Source organism: Anser anser (assembly GCF_964211835.1).
Source record: "Anser anser genome assembly, chromosome: 1".
Lineage (NCBI taxonomy): Eukaryota > Metazoa > Chordata > Aves > Anseriformes > Anatidae > Anser > Anser anser.
This window is the reverse complement of record NC_139720.1, coordinates 154,325,290-154,341,072: the sequence shown is the minus strand read 5'-3', so window position 1 is coordinate 154,341,072 and position 15,783 is coordinate 154,325,290. Positions and strand designations below refer to the sequence as shown.

Below are 15,783 nucleotides of genomic sequence, written 5' to 3'. Positions count from 1 at the left end.
TTATCTATTTGGTTGTCAGCTTTCCATATCAGTATGCAACAGTATTGCAGTATAAGAGTAGCACTAGTTAAGTATTTGTCAAATACTTAATTTGATTAATTTTACGCTGTTTATCAAATACTTTGTTTGACCCTTTTTTCTTTCTAACCATCCTGATTATTCCCCAGATCCAGAGGAAGCAGTAAAGAAGCTTATCAAAACATTTTTTTAGTCAAAGAATTGTATTTGTATAACTGATGTTCAGTTACATGACAACCACAGACTGAAAACCCAAAATGTTTGAAGAAACCCTTGTCTGCAAAAGAACTTCTTAGTTTCTGTTGAAGTGTCATAAGTTGGTTATCCATTCTACATACTACAATACTTTCAAATGCATAGCCTATAGAAGTATAAGGAATTAAACTAATAAAGAAATAAATATATGATTAGCTATTCCAAATATATAACCTGCAACTCACATGTACTTTTCTCATACTGTTTTATGAATGTATAGCTGCCTAGTCCTTTTGAAAGTAAAGCAAATGAAAATTTGTTATACTAATAACTTTTAGGATGACAATTCTGTATGTTATTAGAAATCACTGCTTGGAACAGATTGCACTGTCACATATGGTATTCATTGACTTTTACTGATTTCAAAGAAGTTGGGAGCCTGAAGGTCAACTGACTTGCAAAATCAGATGTGTCGTGCAGTAGTCTGGTCTCCACGAAAGATGCTTAAACAATGAAAACAAAGTAATTGAAGTTTTAATACAGTAAATACAAACAAAGCAGTGGTATGAACAAAAATTTTATTTTTATTTTCCAATGATGATATGCTCAGTGTGAAATTCACATTGAGTTATGAACGATGCACAACTATTGGGACTTCCCTACCTTATTTACATGAGTCTCTCTTTTTTTTTTTTTTTTTTTAATACATGTAGGTTTGGCAGCCCTTTAATTCCTCAGAGCAAAAAAATACATACATTTTAGTTTCAAAAGTGTTTACATTTTGTGAAATCATGATTGAGCAAGAAATTGCTTAAATGTTTTGAAAATAACTTCTTTTTAATATCAAACTAACATTGTGGTTTAGGTGCCAAGGTCCTGATTTTTGAAGAGGTACATGACTCAGAAATAAGGGAACCATAATATCATTTGAAAAAGGTATTTCCATTATTTGTCTAGAAATCTGTTTTCTTTTAGAAAGGGCAATTTTGAAATAGGAAAATACAATGGTACAGAACATATAATAAAATGCAAAAAAAATTGAATGAATGTATTTAGTCACTTTCATTATTCCCCCTTCACATGTAGCTTTATCTTTCCCATTTTTGTTTCCTTAACCTGAATTCTTTCTTTCTAAAAGTGAAGCCTGTGAAACCTATGTTCTCAGGGAGGCATAGTAAAATCACCAAATGTCCATGCATAACTTATATGGGAGTTATGCACATAAATAATGAGACATTTATCCCAAAGCTGCTAATTGCTCTCTTTTTAGATAACCAAAATATCAGGCAGAGTTCTAAAATGTATTGATACAGTATTAAGAAACTTCAAAGTAAAATTCATCTTGAAATAATTATTTATCTTTTATACTTATAACTCTTAAACTGTGTATAGCTTAACAGGAATATTTTCTTAAATTCTAACATATATTCATTTTGTCAGCCCTGGTATCTGGGTAGCACAGATTGTTGAGTTTGTTTGTATTTATGAATACTGCTGACAATCCTCTTATAATCAGTGTTTTTTCACATATATTTTTCTGCTGAGTCAGAGAGCAAACAATGAAAAATACAAAGTTGTATTTGATTTCCTTCCATTTGTATTTAGTATTGTAATAACAGAAGTATTCTGTGATAATCAAAACTCTTTCTAGATTCATTGGATGCTTTTGACTTGTTTCCTGGTACGACAAACTCATTTATTTATACGTACCATAGACCAGCCTTGGAATTCCAGGTACTCATGTCCATAGAAAAAAAAAAAAAAAGGATTCTTTAGAGGGTTACAATGTCCTATTTGATGTATTTTACTTTGTAGTTTGCGTTCATTTAAAATTTATATACCTAAACAGTGTAAGATTATTCTGTTTTCTTTTGTTTGTTGGTCGATTGTTTTTTTAAATCAAAGTCAACATTTTGGCTATTGAGTGGATTACATGGCCATAGAATTTCAAAAGTGTTATCTGCATTTTTTGTTGAGGTATATATGGAAAAACATTAGAATATTCTAAGACAACTACTGTCAGTGGCTAATTAAAATGTAAATTATCAAACCAAATGGTGCTATCACTATAAACCTTAAAATATTTTCTAAGATTGCTAAAATATAATGAATACATATTTTCCTTTCCACTTTTTATTCTGTTTCTTATTACGTTGCTTGAACATTCCTCCCACCCCCTTCATGCTGAGGTAACTGGTGATGGGACTCCCAGCAGTTCTGTTTTGTGGCTCATTTCCTCACTGGAAAAATGAGATCGGAAGAAATAAGATTATTATTCCGCATATGTGAAAATAATAGCTGTATTAATAAATCGTGATTTTTAACACCTCATTCCGTGTCACAGGAATTCCAGATACATAAACACTAATAGCGGGAAGAGGCACAAGGGACTGAAACATACCGGCTGATTCTTTGCATGTGGCGGATGTAAAAACTTGCTTCCAAGGCCAGTGGCAAAAGGTGTTTGTAGGTGGTGAAAACAAGTTGGATAAATGGGGAATTCATAATGGATAGATTGATAAAGCTTATAATCAATGATACTACAGCCTTGCTTTGTTCTGATAGAAAGAACACAATCCAGAAGTGTGAAGAACGGTTCTACAATAGACTTTCATGAGTATGCCTATTGTATATAACATCTGTAAAATCATCTATAAAACAGCTGTGGATTGATTTGCTTGTGTAAATTATTAACCTCCTCATGATCCTTTTTTCCCTGGCCATACACTCTAACAGAAACACATACAGGAACATTTAATCCTGTACCTGCTTTGACATTTCCGATGCACTGTCCTTGTTTCTTGACAGAACAACATCTTACTTTGTAGCTAAATGATACTGTGATGAAAAAAAATCTGAGTATTTTTGTCACTAGGTAATAGAACAAAGATTTTATTACATCTTTAAAAATAAATCATAGCATTTGCATTAGTCACACACAAAAAAAACCACACAAAACCTGTTATTATGCATTTTAAAATGCATTGCACAGTATATGAGTTTATCAAAAGGGGCATTTAAAAGAAAGATAACCTTCTTACTTTGTCTAATTTCACTTGCATTCCCATCTGAATGGAGCTGAATAATTTCTGATTTATACCAGTAAAGAGATGGATCAGCAAGACACGCTTTTAATGTGTGGACCAAACTTCCTCCTTTCACACCTCATCACCTACAGTGTTTTTAAACAAAGAGAAAAAGTTCAGAAAAGGCCAGAGTTCTTAAACGTTGTTTCAGGCATATACCACAGTCAAAGTGAATTGCTTTTTATTTATATTTGGGGGCAGTTTATTAAGGACCAACCTAACTCTACACATATTAAAGTTTATGAAAATGACATTATATTAAAAATATGATTTGAGAGTGGCTAAAAATCCTATCATATGAAGCAAAAGCTGTGTTATGTCAACTACAAAGAATTTAAAAGCTACAAACACTTTTCTATAGGCTCTATAATGTCTTTTAAGGATGCTTGTGTATTTATAAAATATTTGAAGTACAACAGAACAGTGCTTTGTTGAAGTGGTTCATATCTACTTAAAACTGGATTTGTAAAACTGTGCAGGTGTGACTGATTTTGCCAAATAAAACTGTAGTTGAAATGCAGATTAAAAAAATATAAAGAGATGCCTATGTGCAGCATTAACATTTATGTGCATTATGAAATGGTAAGATGAAGTTAGATTGCTGTGCAAACAGTCTCTGTGAGGTTAGATAAAACCCAAAAGAACAAAATACAAAGCAAGCATGCAAAAGCTGCAAATTCACAGACAGGTGGACATGTAAGTACAAAACACTCAATCTGTAAATACAAATTGATTCCATCAGGTTTACTATACAGTATGTTAGTAGTAACAGACAGTTGGAAACAGCTTTCACTTAACAGCAAAATTAATTTTGGAGGGAACAAAATGGTGAAGTCTCATCCTGGAGAACAGCAAGAGAGGTATTATATTAAGGAGCTAAAATTTTCTTTGGCATGGTGAAAGGGGAGAATCGAGTTTGCCAGCCTGTTTATATGAAGTTTCACCAAACTGTGGCCAGCACAATGATGTTTTGCACAGTCTACTTCTTACATAAACTTTCTTGACGTTTTTCGGTATGCCTTCATATAAATGTTTTATTCATCATGTTGAATCTGTGTATACAACAAATAATATTAAACACAAACTGTACAATGCAGACAAACTCTTTGCATGTATGTTTGTAAATTCAGTAATACAGACCAACAATTCTGTGATACAACCTACTACATGCAGTTCATCCTTGCCATCCTTCTCCCATGCGATGGATGAGATGAGACAAAATTAAATGGAGAAACCAAAGCACAAAGACACCTTTGCTAATGTTTAAACAGACTAGAAAAAATAAATAAAAATAGGACATCTATTAATTAGATTAAACACACATGAATTTAGACTGTAGAAACAAAAATAGAAATTAAAAATATTATGTGCATTTCCCTAATGTATTAACTGCTTACAAAAATTAAACCTGGCCTTAATTGTAGCCCCCCCCAAACTGGTTCTCAGATTATAATTACCTGGGATTGAAAGTTTAATGTTAAAAAGCATACTTATGTAGCATCAGGCTATGAATCAGAAGCTCCTTGCACAACTTAGCCAGTTCTCCAGTCCTGTCTCTCCCCAGGCTCTTACACTGGCAAGAGTCAAAAGACAGCTGGATTGGGACATGAACACATGTATTCCCTCCTCATGAGCTCTCAAAAAAATTAGGTGAGAGAGAGAAAGAGAATATAGCCTTCAGCTGTATTAGGTTACTCGAAATAATTGTGAATTGCTTCTCCTCAGAGACCCAGCAGGTAGGACAGCATCAAGGCTGCTGCCTCTCATGGGTCCTCCTGATGCAAAGCAAGCCGCCAACTCATCGTGTGAGTTGCTTTGGTTTTGTTCTGTTTCCTCAGGGATGGTGCACAAATCCCACTGGACTGGGTGGGATGAGAAAGGTGCACCGAGGTTTTTATCAAAGTGTTGTTTTCCCCCCCACACACACATTTAGTGCTAGCAGGCAAGGGCACAGTCTAAGTTAAAGATTTGTTGCATTTTTATCACAGTATTAAATTAGCTTTGTATTATTTTGTTTTCTTTGTATATGGTCAAGCATGGCTTCATGCTTGACTCATTCCCTCCCTGGAAAGACCCAACATCAAGTGTTCGCTTGTTGTTCTCATATTATATATATAAACAAGGAAGTCTGGCCTACCAAAAAAGAAATCAGAATTTAGCAGCTTTATAGTAGCTTCCTTGAACAGTGCACTAAAAGTTGCATATAAAAACAGAACACATTTGAAAACTAGCATGAAAAGTTCATTTAGACTGAATCAGTTATTCAGCTGAGCAGATAGGAAGTTTGAAATAGCCAGTGGTCTCTGTTAGGGACACTACAGCACAAAGACATGATAAAATAAACTGCAAGAAATACAATAGTGAAAAAGGAATCGATGATTTCCTTTTTTTTTTTTTTTTTTTTTTTTTTGTCTTTAAATATCAAGATAACAGCAAGAGGCCAAGAGAGTGTTGTCACACAGTTTTCCAGACTGAGGTACAGTTTGGTCCTTGTTGCCCTTTCTGAGAAACAAATACCTTAGTAAGCATACAGAGATTATCCACATTCTTAGTTTCTGAAAGCACGTAACTTAAGTATGTAACACTTCAGTGGCATCTCTGTGGTACTGTTTAAATCTTTTTTCCCCCTAACATCGGTTTCATTGTTCAGAAGTGACAAACTCAAAATGATGATAGTGTTTCTCATAATATGATCCAAGGCTTCAATTTTGTAATGTTTTTGATTTCTTCTAGGTTCATGTAGGAGAAAGTACAGTAGACAGAGATCAAGGCAAGGCACCTTCAATCTAGCAATTTGGTGGGCATATTATCCTAGGAAGCTGGGTAGAGGTACGTACTGGAATATCAGTGAGATACATAGGACTGGACTTTGCATGCTTAGCTAAAAATAAAAATAAAGTTTAGTAATATGTCCAGTTTTAAAACTTTTTATTTTAAAACACCAGAAATATTAAACTATAATTTTTAACTACCCTTTGCATTGGTGCTGCAAAAAAGAACACAACAACATCCTTGCCCATGCTTTGCTAAGTAGGTGTGGAAATCAGCCAAAAATAACAATGGCATTAAGTTCTGTTCCTTAAAAACAGGAAAGGATTATATTTGAAATGGATTTAGGTAGCGCAATTCTGGTTAATCTTAACTTCTTTTGTTTATTGGTGGTGGTTGTTTTTCAAACAATGAAGATTTAGTAGATGAAAAATGAGCCTTAATTCAGGCCTACAAGGCCTACAAAATTCTTTGGACCCACTTTCCCAAAAACGAGTGGGTCTTGCTCGCTGGGCAAGGCAAATGTTACCATTACCAGTAAGCCTGTGATATGTATAAAACACACACACACAAAGAAACTATAGGGGGATGCCAAACACGCGTTTCAGAAAACTTCTTGTTGGTTGTGTTTGACACTCTTCCCTCCACTATAATGCCAACCTCAGAAGCACGGTATCTGTTACTAGAGAGTATTCACATTGATCAACATTGTAAGCCAGAGACAACGATCCTATTCTTTATAGATATAATTCGTAATAATAGATTTTTGAAGGCTTCCTGATTCCCTGATTGCTTTCAAAACTAAGCCACCGGCAACACTTAAGTTATAGAGAAACACAATCCCTGCAAAAGGTCACAGACAGTGGAGCGAGCAGCCTTATAAAAAAGGGAAGAAGAGAAATCCATAATAGCACAGGTTTACAGCATCTACCTAGAAATTACTTGATTATTTGTGTGCTACAAAATAGAACTTAAACACATGGATTTTGCTGAAACTGGACTCAAAAAGGGATTATGGGTAATTGTCAGCAGGCAAGGTATCAAGTGTACTTGTGAAGTATGTCATTCACATGAAGTGTCACAGTCACAGAAAAGATATTAAAAAGGCATTCCGATATCTGGTAGGGCATTCCATGGTCTGAGTTTAGCTGGTTCATCCAGGTGTCTTCTTGTTGTGGGGGGAGCTACATGTTGAGATTTATCCGCTTGCGACAACTCAGTTCAGAAACAGCAACACGCAAGTACTTGCTGCGAGCTGATCCACAGACACTGCAGAGGGGAAGTCCGGCAAGGATAAATTGCTCAACTGCACTCGGGACTCAGTCAGTCACAACACCTGTGAGGATCTGGCTATGTCGTCTTACTCTTGTTAACTGGTTTGCCGCCATTCATTATTGCAGATGCACTTGTGCTTTTACTTGGAGTTACCCCAGCCTTTGGCACTGTTTCTCCAATATCATGCAAAGATGGTTCTCGATACATGGCAACTGAGGGTAGGAAAGGAAAAAAAAAAAAAGAGACATTCTTAAAGATGTATCTCATTTAAGAACATAACTCAAATAAGATTAATCATCTACAATAACTAATATTTTAATATACTCCACGTTTCTTTTGCATGCAAGGGAAACTATTTACTTTGACAGAGGATTGTTTTACATGACTGTTATCTCTGCTTGACCCTCCACATTTCTCACTTCTGCCATGTCTGTGTTAAAAACGGCAGGAAATTGTATGTTTGCCTGTTAAAAGTAAACTATAGAAGCCTCAGAAATTAAAAACTACCATTCTCTACCATTCTGTCTATGCATGAGGCAGGCATAACAATGTACATATATTTTTATATACACACATATCTACAACCCTTAAATAAATATTCTATGAGTTTTTAGAAGTAAAGTGTTATGAGTTGTCTAGACTTAAATGTCCTTTTTCAGTCCTACATTGCAAGACTAGGCTTGGGTACAGTTGTGCTAAGTTATTTGTACATCTGGCTCCAAAGTCTGAGGACCTTGGCCATGATCTCTTGAGGTCTTCACTGAAGAAGCGTCCAGGTGTGTTCTGCAGAGTCCACATGAAGTTTGGGGGTTTTATTCCTTTCCAAAACCATATGCAGGATCCACTTATCTTCACTGAACAAAGTGTAGAAAACTCCAAATTAACTATTAACAGAATTCTTAGATGAATTAAAACTTTGCCTCTGGGCTTCAGTCCCTATCTAACCACTTCAAATCCTTTGAGGAAAATACATGTGTTCAATTACACAGTTCCAGCATTAAGCTGCCTTAATGATTAATGCTCTTGGATCATTCACTTTATTTTTCCATGTCAGTGAATCAGGTAATATTTCCACTTACACCTAAGTTCAGTAGTATTTATTTATAATATACCAGAGCAGTGTTAAAAGACATATCAAAGCAGTCAAAGGAATTAATCATCACACTATGATTTGGGGGCTGGATGTGTGCTGCTATAGAGAGCACAATCCCTTAATTCCTTGGCTAATTAGAGTAGGAGGCAGGAGCATCAAAGTATGGGCCTTAATCTTCGGTGGTGTGGGGTTTCATAATAAATATGAAATTTGATAACTAATCAAATACTTGTTCTAACATTTCCAGTGCCATAATCTAAATCCTTTTATGGCTTCTGAAAGTCTGAAATTAAATGTTTTCTCTAGAGTACATAAGTCTGGATATGATTGTCTTCAAGGCGAGCCCCCACAGCTGTGTTTAGGACAGTTTTCTGGTTAATTAAAGAGCTTGATGAAGTAACACTGTGACCTACAAAAAATATTAAGTCAAATAATATGAGATGAAACTATAAACTAAGGAATAACATAGAAGAGCTGTAATATTTAATAACTGTCGTGGGCAATGTAAAAAATAAATAAATATATATATATATATATTTCTATGCCTTGCCTGGGCTATTTTGGAAGCATCTGACCATCCAAACATTTACGAAAAAAATTGTTTCTTTCCTAATCCATAGGAATGGATGTTACTTTTAAAAATGCACTGGGATCTCCCCCTACAGTTCTTATAATTTACAGAGGTTGACTTATAAAATGTCAATAGAATAGAAAGCTTATGGAAATATATAAAACTTGCAAAACAAGGGAAACACAAAGGCATCAGCCTGAGTTCAAAGATGAATTTAAAACATAGGATTGTTCAGAGTTTCATCATAAAGAATCTAAAACATTTAACAAACTGATCCATTAATCAAAACTTTCAGTTAAAATGTTAAAAGAAAGAAATGAGACTGCTGACTAAAGCATTACTTGTGTGTGTTTTAAGATGTTAAGTAATGAAATAATTTTCAGAATGACTGAGGCTGTGTGTAGCAATGATCTCAGTGAAATTTGAAGTGCTGCCAGGACAGGACACGAATAAATAGGATTGATCATAAATTCTATTTCCAAGATATAAGTGAATGAGTTTTCCAAGGAATGTGTGACACCATTTTAGTGGGTAAGGTCAGTAAGACTTTTATCTGCTTCTACCTTTGTTTAATGGCCAACTTACACAAGTTATGTGCCTTACATCGTCAACAAAAGTATTACGGTATGATTTATTTTATAAACAGACCTTTGTGTTTTGTATTAGAAGGTTTTTACCTTGAAATACTGACATTTCATCCATTCCAGTTATAACTCCCAACTATCCTACAACATCCAATAATTCATTCTGATTAATGAAAAGAGTATTATCTCACTGCAAGACTCTCAAGAATTTTTGCTGCTAGCAAGAGAATATTTTAAAGACAGCAAAAAGCACTTCCACAAAAGATTTCTTTTCTTGCAAAATCACCTCTTAATCCCTTGAAATAATGTTTTTCGACCTGTCCTTTCTAGCATCAATATGCCAAAGCACAAATCTGCTCCATGAATCTTGGCGACTGTCACTTGGAGCGACCCCTGTGTGTGGCACACGCATTCGCAAAAGATATTTTAGAAACCATTCCCTCTTCTTTTCTTGGGATTTATAGGAAGATCTGCCAGTGATGGACTGAACCTCACCTTCCAATGGCTTGGGTAGAAAATGAGCTGCTGGTTTTGTTTTCTTTACTCTATTTCCTTTCATGACCTGCCCCTCCTTGTTCAGCCCCAAGAACCAGGCCCTTCCGGACTCCTGTTGTCTGTAGAGCATGGACGAGTAGATTACATAATAATTTTCAAAAACAGACTCCTTGAATTTGCACTCTGGTGTAAAAAGTTCCTGTGGGAGGAAAAGTAAATGTTAAATGATATCTCTGAAGTGCTGTTTCTGTTTTGTTAACTCATGAACATCTCTTGATTAGTTTAATATAAGACTTATAAAAGGTTCTGTTTTGAGACCACAAGATTTGTTTTCCTCTAGATGACCTCCAGGTGAAGTTATTTCACCTCTCATGGATGCCTCTCTTTCCCTGTTTGTGCAACAGGGATAGTATATCTTCAAATACAGAGGAAGCAGCACAAACATAAAAACACTATTTAAAATATAGGTATAGTTCTTTCTTGCTTTTCTGCAAGGATATCCTTGTTTTTCTTGATTAAGAAAGTCTGTGCTAAAATAACATTGATGAGAAAACAATTGTTCAGTTTTAGCATACTCAGCAGGTGTAATAAATGCAATAAAGTCCCTCTATGGTTTACAACAACTAATATTTAATGCTTAAAAATTGATGTTACCAACATATTATAAAATATATTATTTCCTAGAGTAGGCCTTGGGGCCTGTAACACTGCAGGACAACACTATTTTCATGTACAGATTTATGTACAAAGAAATGCAATTCCTATTGACATCCTCAGCATTCATCTCAATATTGTTAGTGTTTCCAAAAGTCACGTTCAGTAACAGAGCAGTTGTTCTGAACTCTTTATTAAGATTAACCTATGCACTAACTTCCAGACCCAGTAGCCATATTCTTTTAACTTTAAATAAAAACGAGTAGTAAAACAATAGTAAAATAAAGAATGTAAACATATATTGGGACAGTTTACCAAGGTCCTTAGGGGGGAAAAAAAAAAAAAGACACAACAAAAGAAACAAAAAAACCCACACAAAACAGCAAGTTAATAAACAAATAAAATTACATATTTAAATGTACATTAAATTTAATTTACACTTTTTATCATGAGAAAATGGGATTCTGTGTGAATGTAGACTGATTTTCAGTCTTTGGTCATATCTGTTGAAGGTTGCGGACAATAATCCCATCATAAAAGGAGAAGGTGGAAGTAGGAAAGTGGAAGACGGTTTGCTAAGCCTCCAGAGCACAAAGTTCTTAGCCCTAAATCCCCCTTTTTTTTTTTTCTTCTTATTTTTATTTATTTATATTACTTTCAGTTATCTTTCTTAAGAAATAAAATTCTGGAAATATAATATATATTCTCTTCTCCACCACAGTATCTTTTCTTTCTTTCTCTACTTCTCTCTTTCTGCTACTGGCTCCTTGCAATACTCAGTTAAAGCTCAGCAGATGTTTTCAGGATCTGCAGCCCAACATCAGCTGCCTATATGTTTTAAGAATTTCACAGCTGTTTCTGTCTTAATGATTTTCCTTTCTGGAAATCAAAGTGCCTAAAGATACACTTCCCCACATGGGAAAGCAGAGATGGAAGTACTCTTCTGTATTTGTACTAAATGTCCGTGCACAAACAAGTTTTCTTTTAATGTTATGGGTATACAGTATTTGTATTGTCATGGCTTAAGTTACCACCTGTAAGCAAAGCTGTCTTAAGTGATTAAGCTTTCTTAATTATGGAGTAACTTTTAGCTTCAAATAAAAAGAACTAGTGTATTTTCTCCAACAGCACACTAAAAGCAGTTACTGCAGCAGGCAAGAAAAAATCTGGGAACCTGCCCTGAAACAGGTCGCTTTGACTGTGTGAGCAAGTACACTTAGGGTCTATAGGTAACACCTAAAAATGAAAGATATATTCTCTGATGTGTGCAATGGCCATCTTTTTGCACCACCACTTCTTTACCACCTATGTGCACGGATGTATTTATGTACATATGCAGAAATGCAAATACAATCTGTACTAGAGGCACCAAAAACCCATGAGAGGAAATTTCTTAACAGCAGCTTCTCTTTTGCCACGTTTTTTTTTTTCTCCCCCTGTTCCAAGGCGGCTGCTGTTTTTGCTACTCTCCTTTCCCCTCTGCTGATTTCAAATCACAGTAGGGCTCAAGGAGACTCAAAACCAGAAGGCTGGGTGGCATGCTGGAGAGACTACCTGCTACACCCTAGCACAGGTATTTACATGCAAGTCATGTTCCTCAGCTGTTGAAACAGCAGATGCTAATCAGGAATTGCCTACATAGATCTCCTCATTACCTGCTTCGCTGCAAAAGCTACCCCCTGTGCTCCCCACTACATTTTATTTCCTTGTAAAAGCTCAATTACCATAAACACTACTTCTTAGCCAACAGTCACTTCTTGCTATAAACAAAAGCTATTTGTCCTTCTCTATTCCTCCTTACTGGTTGACTGCCTGTGAATAGTATTTATTTATTTATTTATTTATTCCCCAAACAATATCCATTAGGACACTTAAAATTCTGTGAAAACCATATCCCACGTTTGAATTAAACCCAGCTCTTTGCTCAACTCCATTATTTGGCATGTACTGTAGTGTCTCTAGCACTGCACAGCATATGAGACTTCAGGTATTTTACTTTACAAAATAATAAAAAAGGATTGTATCAGTACAGCTACTTATATACTTATATACTCCTGGATTTAGGCTGATAGTGATAGACTGGACAAACTGGCATCACTACTATTCCATAGTTATGAAAATCAAAGTAATAGTCTGATGATTTTTTTTTTATTTGAAGGAAGAACCAAAGCTGAATGACAGTGTTCTGCCCCAAATTATTGCAGCTACTACTCCAGATGAACTGGTAGTACAGCAGTTTTGGACAGGGTTTGCATTCATCCAGTCTATTAGGATGCAGTTCTGCCTGGGATAAACTCTCAATCAAAAAGTCACTTAAATATACGCTAGATTAAAGCATGATGCTAATAGCTTCAGTGAAGTGGAAAGAGTGAAAATTAAGCACCTGATGATGACTATACTGAAATACAGCCACCAATTCCTCTGCAACTTTCAGAAGCAACTTCGGAAATGGGCTCCTCCCTTGGTTTGAATATTTCTGACTTCTAAAGCCTTGCCACAGACACCATCTCAGGTGGCTGAAAAAGCTGCTAGCACAAATATTTTCTCCAGTAAAGCAGCCCTGGCACCTAAAATGATGCTTTTTGCATGTTCCTAGGCCAAGTCTAGCTCTGCAGAGCTAAGCCTCAACCCAGTAGGAACTCTCAGAAAATGACTATCATGGGCTAACAGCACTCTCTTTAAAAAAAATAATAAAAAAAATCAACTACAGTCCACTTTATTTGAAGTCACTGTTAGAGGGAAAACAGTATGATGGCATTTTATAAGAAAAACTCAATGAGAGCACTCCCCTAGGCTACCTGCCTATCTGTATCCAGACAGAAGGAATCTAAATCTGTATCTGAGTGACATGAATCATTTAGATCTTCCCTGCAAGAATGACTTTTTGGGTTTTGATCACAGGACAATCTTTACATTTTGTATTACAAAATCAATGAATTGCAAAACCAGACATGACTTGCAAACAAGAACTTATGCTCAGGATTTCTTTTCCAAGGTCAGTACTCAGATTTAACCTGTAGGCTTACATAAAATGTGGTTTTCTTCTGTCAAAGCAACATTTGAAAAATAAAGTACATGCTAGCTGCCAATTTCCAAAACCCCAGGAGAGGGCTTTGGCTGTAAACTGCAATCAGTTACAGCTTCCTGGGTCCTATGGAAGTGAAGGATGTATTAAATTGCACCTTGCAGGGAAGAATTGTCACTTGAATATTTTTGCTAGCTTCCCATTAAGCTTTTGCTTGGTGTGAGTCTTATTTGGAGATATTATAATTCTCCTGGTAGCTGTAGAGCTCATAAGTATCATAACACATAGGTAGTGAGTTCCCCTCTTGGGATCAAGAAGTTCTGCCACTGAGGAGACCTTAGTTTTGGGGCTACCACCAGTGTTGCCAAAACTCCTCATTGTAGTATTACATCATGATAGCAGAGCCTTAGCTCACGGAGTCATGTGCTGACATCAGAATCTGTTTTCATTTAAGAACAAAATACTTTTTTTTTTTTTTTTTAAAGCCACTTTATCCACCTCTCAAACTTAGGAATGCTGGAAAAAAGGAGCTCAGGTTACCCATGCTGTTGATAAAAAACAGGGATTGCTGAGGCTATTCAGATGACCATTGAGATGAATTCCTGCCAAGTAATGTTTATGTCTGTCAATTGGAGGGTACAGTTTGATGAGATGTAGCTAGACCTCCATGCTAATCAAGAAGATGCCACTCTAGCAAAGGGCTGTAGTTCAAAATCAAAGTACAGAAAGCTTTACTGTCCCCAGAATTGTTGAGTAAATAAAAATATTTGAATGAGTTATCAGTGTAACTTCCACTTGCCAGTCTTTGACTATTTCATCTGTTCAATTTAGCTAGCTTTAATACTGCAATAGTCATTTGTAGCGACTGTTTTTCACTTAAAAAAAACAAACAACCATATAGTTTTCTGTTACAGCACTCAGAAAGAAGAAATAATTATGCAGCTCTGAACAAGACACCTGTGTTGTGAACCATGGAATTGCAAAGTAGAAGCATGAGCTAGCCATATAACTTCTAGATATTGTTTAAAAATTATATGAACTCCTCCTGCAATTTTAAACTATATCTGTATTCAGTAAGTCAACCAGTAATGAACTGGCAGGACTGTCCAAAATATAGCCTTTCACTGCACACCATGAGGGATAACATAAGGCCATGGCTCTACCACAGTTGTCGAAAGGCATGAAAGAAGACCCATGGACAGGGCCTGCTACAAAAGTTGCCTGCCATCTGCTCCTGAACCTTCAAACCTCTTTAGATTTGTTCTGTATATTGAAATATAGGAAATGAGGGTATCATTCTAGTTACAGCTCACAGAAGTGATATACCTAGCAGTCAGCCTCTTGAACTGTAGCCAGCAGCACATAAGGAGGCAGTGGATTCCCCGGGGGGATGGGCACAATGGGACCCGCTCATCCCACCAGGCAGCAAATGTGCAGCTGCAGGTTGAACGAGTTACTCCATGGTGCTAAGCAGAAAACACACCAGTAAGACAAACTCAAAGAGACTGCCAGGTGAGGAACAGCCAGTCTAATCAAGCACAGTAGAAAGACCTGATTACCGATCCGTTTCAGAACTCAATACCAGTTTTAATCCTGTTTTAATTGTATTTATTATTTGCACTTTGAAGTCCAGGTGATGAAACAGGGCATCGATGCTTTAGAAGTACAGACCAAGCGGAGTCTGCCTGATGCAAACACCTTACCATTGAAATACAGAGTGATAGAAGGTATAAAGAAACAAAACACCCCAGCAATGATCTCAGCATGCTAGTAGCTGGTTATCAAACATTTTTGTTAGGAATGATGACAAATGAGTTCTAAAGAGAGGCTGGAGAAAAGACAACACTAGTTCTACAGATGCTTATGGGAAACTTCTGCAAGGTGAGAAAAACAGCACAGAGTAAGCACAAAGGTATTTTCAGGGTGTTAGAGGCTAGCAACACAGGAACCAAAAGGAGGAAGCGACATTTTGATAGTGGATAATAAGGTTGGAAATGACTCATGAAGAAGGGCCTTAA

General features: G+C 36.0%; 2 protein-coding genes across 13 annotated transcripts in view; one reads left to right on the top strand and one right to left on the bottom strand.

The window, feature by feature from the left end:
* ITGBL1 (integrin subunit beta like 1) overlaps window positions 1-2,541 on the top strand; it is a 151,500-nt gene extending 148,959 nt beyond the window's left edge. Inside the window, exon 12 of the mRNA XM_083831554.1 lies at window positions 168-2,541. The gene's annotated coding sequence lies outside the window, so the exon portion shown is untranslated. The remainder of the gene's footprint in view (window positions 1-167) is intronic.
* The window catches only part of FGF14 (fibroblast growth factor 14), a 415,734-nt gene continuing 400,727 nt past the window's right edge, over window positions 777-15,783 (bottom strand). For all 12 annotated transcript variants that reach the window (XM_083831570.1, XM_083831569.1, XM_083831571.1 and 9 more), the window contains 2 exons: window positions 10,087-10,285; window positions 777-7,555 (listed from right to left, as the gene is read on the bottom strand). In XM_083831570.1, the coding sequence (XP_083687696.1) occupies window positions 7,419-7,555; window positions 10,087-10,285 (336 nt within the window). In that variant the 3' untranslated portion in view covers window positions 777-7,418. The remainder of the gene's footprint in view (window positions 7,556-10,086; window positions 10,286-15,783) is intronic.